The sequence below is a fragment of the Rhagoletis zephyria genome, unplaced genomic scaffold (genome assembly GCF_001687245.7).
Source record: "Rhagoletis zephyria isolate East Lansing unplaced genomic scaffold, Rhagoletis_zephyria_1.1 Rzeph_scaffold_06017, whole genome shotgun sequence".
In the NCBI taxonomy this organism is placed as follows: Eukaryota; Metazoa; Arthropoda; class Insecta; order Diptera; family Tephritidae; genus Rhagoletis; species Rhagoletis zephyria.
The window spans coordinates 21,072-25,977 of record NW_016163100.1 but is presented as its reverse complement, the minus strand read 5'-3'; the positions used below and the strand labels follow the sequence as shown (position 1 = coordinate 25,977).

General features: G+C 36.9%; 1 protein-coding gene and 1 long non-coding RNA gene across 4 annotated transcripts; one reads left to right on the top strand and one right to left on the bottom strand.

Annotated features, from left to right (window-relative positions):
• The first annotated feature begins 4 nt into the window (after nt 1–4).
• On the top strand, nt 5–381 carry LOC108372772 (uncharacterized). The gene is made up of 2 exons (XR_001848891.1): nt 5–83; nt 143–381. It is a non-coding gene; the product is annotated as an uncharacterized LOC108372772 (long non-coding RNA).
• Nucleotides 382–1,262: 881 nt separating this feature from the next.
• On the bottom strand, nt 1,263–3,590 carry LOC108372773 (uncharacterized). 3 transcript variants are annotated; one of them, XM_017628540.1, is made up of 4 exons: nt 3,047–3,590; nt 2,724–2,991; nt 1,710–2,663; nt 1,263–1,664 (listed from the first exon to the last, which is right to left on the bottom strand). In XM_017628540.1, exons 1-4 carry the CDS (start codon nt 3,473–3,475, stop codon nt 1,324–1,326), a joined length of 1,992 nt encoding a protein of 663 aa, XP_017484029.1. In that variant the 5' UTR covers nt 3,476–3,590; the 3' UTR covers nt 1,263–1,323. The 3 variants fall into 3 exon arrangements, with proteins under 3 accessions (XP_017484029.1, XP_017484027.1, XP_017484028.1); XM_017628538.1 differs by having other exon boundaries at nt 1,710–2,991; XM_017628539.1 differs by having other exon boundaries at nt 1,263–1,652; nt 1,710–2,991.
• Between the last annotated feature and the right edge of the window lie 1,316 nt (nt 3,591–4,906).

The window sequence follows — 4,906 nt, the reverse complement described above, 5'->3', positions numbered from 1 at the left end:
ACGAGGTGAAAAGCATTTTGCTGTCTAACAGCTGTTTCGTAAATAAAATAAATACAAAAGATGGATGCTGAACACCAGGAAAAGTAAATATTTTTTCAATCTGTTTTTTTTTTGATAATTACTGACTTTATTTATTTCCTAGGCGAATTCAAAAAGAAATAACAAAGCAGGAGTAGCTCCAGTACTTCACACAGTTTGCAATCAACACCTTGGTGCAAAAGTTTGTATGGAAATGAAATCCCATGCCTGCTCTAGCTCTTCCGAAACTGCCGAAAAAACAAGCAATAACTCTGCCATTACTGAATATACTTTTAGTTACAAAAAAAATGGCACAGACACTGATAGCGAACGAAAATTAACAAAACATTTGCTCAATAAAAATCGGCTGTTTTTCTCTTGTGAGCATAGGGATAACCTCACAATAGTCAGAAACCTCACAATAGTGAGTGTGATGATTTTTGTGAGGGCAACAGAATAGGGCTGTAAAACTTGTAACGTCTGACAGAGATAGAACCGTATTAACTCTCTTTTTTGTCCTCTCAATAGTCAGAGAACCGAGTACGGGATCGATTTCCAGTAAAATCTGACTGATTCTGACTATTTCTGACTAGTCCGGACTCGTACGGGATCGCAACTTAAAAGACATAAAATCAGCTGATGAATTTAGTTCTGTAACTGATCAGCTTTAGATCTCGACACTTAACAAACTCCTGCCTATCGTGACTCGGCGCAAAAATTGAAAATACTGGTTCCATACGTAATGCGGACTGCGCCCCTCGTGCGGATGGGCGGGAATGGAGGGTAAAAAGCCTTGGGATTATTATTATTATAAGGTGGTTTTGCCTTTATTGCACCGGTCTTCACTTTTTACTTTACATTTTTCATGATGAAATCACAATTAGTATCATAAGCCCTAAAAGAACGCTCGTGATTTTCGACTCAATTATGCCCATTACGGTACCAGACGGATGCCATCCGCAAGGATCTAAGTCCGATTCGCACTGCCATAGCAAACGGACCGGAATAGGCATGTATCGACGGATACCATTCGCGCGAATCTAATCCTTCACTCTCGCTTGTTATGACAGCGCAAATCGGATTACATCCGAGCGGATGGCATCCTTTGAATTACGGAATAGGCATGAATGCCATTTTTAACGACTTGGGTACAATTCTCCTTCCGCAGGATTTTCTTTTTAATGTGGTTTCATTTGAAAATCGGAACCAGTGTGATTTGTGAATCTGTTTGTAATTGCGATTTCTTCAATTTTTTAACAAGTTCTTTAGTCATCCGACAAATTGTGTAAAAAGGGGATAATGTGTTTATATATACTTACCATTTGGAGTACTACTGCAGTAAGAAGACTCCGACTGATTTTCGGGGTTTTCCATACTGAAATTGGAATAGGAACTTCCTTCACGATATTTTATTGTACCACTCTCGTCTAATTCTTCCGATGTACTTTTAATGGATTCAAAGAGCGGTGATTCCGGCGAAACTGACTTTAGTCCATGTTTGGATTCAATAATATCGCACTCAACAGAAATGGGGTCGCAATCGGTTTTAGTTGCCTTAATCTCACAAACTTCTGTACTTTGTGCACGTTCGGATGCATACACCTCCTCAAGTACGCATGAATTGTCTGATATATCTGAAAGATAATCTAGCATTTATTGATTAGCATAGTTGGTACCTGTATTTAATTTACTAGGTTTCTCCTGGTTTGTACTATTACTGTCGTCAGTCACAACTTTAACAACACGTTTCTTTGATTTCTTAGCATAATTCACCGCCTTGCTTTTTTTAACGCCTAATGCTGGGCATGATAACTTTCTTTCGTCAATTTGCTCCATTTTCGTTGCTTTAGAAGACCGAAGATCAATGCTTGCCGTAGTACTATCTGCATCCACATTGTATTCCTTCTTTCTTAGTGGAGTTGGCAGCTTCTTGATCAATACCGTCGGTTGCAGCTTTTGTTGTAATGGTGCCGCTGAAAATGATTTTGAAGGCTTACTCGTGGTTTGCAATTTACTGTTTACGAATTCCTTTGATAAGGTCTTTGAGTCGTCAGAGTGCATTGGAGTTAGAGGTACAGCAGTAATCGCAGTCATATTGGATGTTGCAAAAAGATGATTTGGGGAACTCTTCATGGAGTTGGACTCGGACACATCTACAAGTACAGCGCTCTCATTAGCACTAAGATTGAATTGCGGCTTTTGTAAACGCTTATTAAACGGTTGTGCAATAGAATTATTTATTATGTTGGTAGCTTTTGCAAGATCTTCGTGCATAATAACTACAGATTTCGGATTAATAAAAAAAATCCCCTGACTTCCTGAAAACGGTGGAGACATTTGAGATACTTTCGAATCTAGCATTAGCATTGGATTCGCGTTATTCACAGAAGTTGTAATATCAGAAATTGTACTTTGAGAAATGATACCCAATGCGGATATCTCCGAGGACGGTTGACTTGTTTTACACGATCCCTCTAAAGATTGTGTAAGAGATGTTTCGTTTGAATTTAAGTTTAGATCAAAAGTAGTATTATCGCCAGATGCTTTATTCGTGACTTTGGCAGTTGGTTTTATGTTCCTATTTTTGTTTAGTTTACGTCGACGTTTAGCAGTCCGCGAGCCATTTGTCCGTTTAGCAGGCTTTTCTATTTTAACAGTCTCAGTTAGATCAATTTGTTGAACATCGATATTATGAAGTTTATTACTCGGCTGTTCCTTACTGGTAGTGGTGACGACCTCTTCAGTGCCAACACCGGTAGCATTGTTTACAGTATCGGGTGCCGGTTTATCATGCTGTAGTTGACGTAGTAATTTGTCCTCTTTCCCATTCAATTCGGCTATAATTTCTGTGAGCTCTGATTTTACTCCCTTTAAGGCAGCTTGGGATTGAGGGATCTTGACATTTTTAATTTTAGAAAAACATTCCTCGATTTCATCAAGACTTCGTTCATTGTCGGAATTTAATGTTATATTCTAGAACATAAGAAAAACTTTATTAACAAGTAAATTTATATAACCAATTATTAACCTCCTCCACATTGAAAATGCTTTCGTCTATAACCAAGGGTCGATCATCATCATCGTCATTGGCGTCAATTTTTTCCAATTGTTGTGCAATTGATTTCAGCGATCTCATTTCGTCCGCAGATAATTCCAATGACTTTGGAACAATACACATTTCCTTTTCCAAAACCGCTTTAAGTAACTGCAATTGCTCGTTACTCAGTTTAATTTCAAGTAATTTTCTTAGTGGTATATTCAGTAATTGTTGAATGCTTTTTACATTTAATGCAGATAACATTTCAAACTGTTGTGCTCCTAAGAAATCCAAAATGCTTCTAAGTTCCCGTGGAGAAGATGTTAGTGATTTATTCAACTCGTTGTTATCTCTTATAGCCGTTTCGTTCCAATCCAATGCAATTTTACTTCGGTCCTCTGAGAGATTTTTCACATCCATAACAACTAAAAAGTTAAATCAAAATATATAAGCGGAAAGAAGTTAAGCGTGAACGTTTATTTCGCTTTAAAAACTTAAATCGTTTTACACGCGAATTCTCATTATGAGTTGGATTTAAAAAATATTACCATGGGAAATCTAAGCTAATGACTAGTTTTGTTAACCTGATGGCACAGAAACACATTTTTAAATTCCGAAATTTGTCATTAAAATTTTGGTATTTAATACCCAGTGGAAATCCGGGATAATAGAATAAAGNAAATCGTTTTACACGCGAATTCTCATTATGAGTTGGATTTAAAAAATATTGCCATGGGAAATCTAAGCTAATGACTAGTTTTGTTAACCTGATGGCACAGAAACACATTTTTAAATTCCGAAATTTGTCATTAAAATTTTGTATTTAATACCCAGTGGAAATCCGGGATAATAGAATAAAGTATTTCATATTTCATATTTTCATATATGTATTTCATATTTTCAAGTACATGCTGTGTAATATAACACTTAGTATTAGGTGATTCATATATAGACCCCTATTTGTGATTTCATCGTAAGCGACAAAAGGTAAATTTTACACGAGTTTTTTTTTAATTCATTCTTAAACAGTGCAAAAATTTAATTAGATTTAAATGGGCAACAACATTATTGAATGCTAGCTTTCTAATAGGACTATTTACTTTTTCCACAGTTTATTTTCTAAATGTAAAATGGCGCTTACGATGTTTTTCCGGAACATGCTGAGAGGACAGTTATCAAGAATTGACGGTTGCGATAGTTTTTGTGTTGTATAATCTGGACATTTATAATCAAAGGAGTGTGAGTACTTTAAGGATTGTTTGAGAAAACTGAATTTTAAGTCATTTAAATAGTTTATATGCCAATCAGCAGAATAAGCTCAACATATTTTCAACTTTTCGGCTGTTCGGTGCATCTACTAGTCAGTGATTCCCAAAGTTGTCCGCGTGGACCTCCAGGGGTCCACGGGAGAATCGATGGGGGTCTACGTTGGCGCGAAAAAAATATAGGGGTCCACGAAAATTATCTGGTTTCGATATTAAACAACCAAAATGGTGGCTTCATAGCCTCTTTTTTAACTTAATTTTTTAATTAAATTTTTAGAATGGTGTATTGTGCTCTGGTGCTTTCAATGCTAAAGGATATTACGCCACCATTACCTTTGCTGAAGAGACTCTATTATGTCGAGTTCCCTGAGGCTGAATGCTGGTTTAATTCCAGCTTTGAGCCTGGACTCATACATTGTCGAATCTTCACCGATGGCTCCAACACTAACTCATGGTCAGGATCTGCGGTCTTGAAGTAAATGTGGATAAGATTTACTTTTCTCTTGGGGAATATGCTTCGGTCTTCCAGGCTGAGGTATTTGCAATCCTCAAAGCCATGAACTACGTGGTGGGAAATAGGTGGAAG

What these genes read in the sequence shown, in the direction of transcription:
- LOC108372773 (XM_017628538.1), bottom strand. Translation starts at nt 3,475, where the DNA reads ATGGATGTGAAAAATCTCTCAGAGGACCGAAGTAAAATTGCATTGGAT. An exon ending in GCATTTTCAATGTGGAGGAG is followed by an intron (nt 2,992 to 3,046) that starts GTTAATAATTGG and finishes CTTATGTTCTAG; the next exon opens with AATATAACATTAAATTCCGA. An exon ending in TACAAACCAGGAGAAACCTA is followed by an intron (nt 1,665 to 1,709) that starts GTAAATTAAATA and finishes AATAAATGCTAG; the next exon opens with ATTATCTTTCAGATATATCA.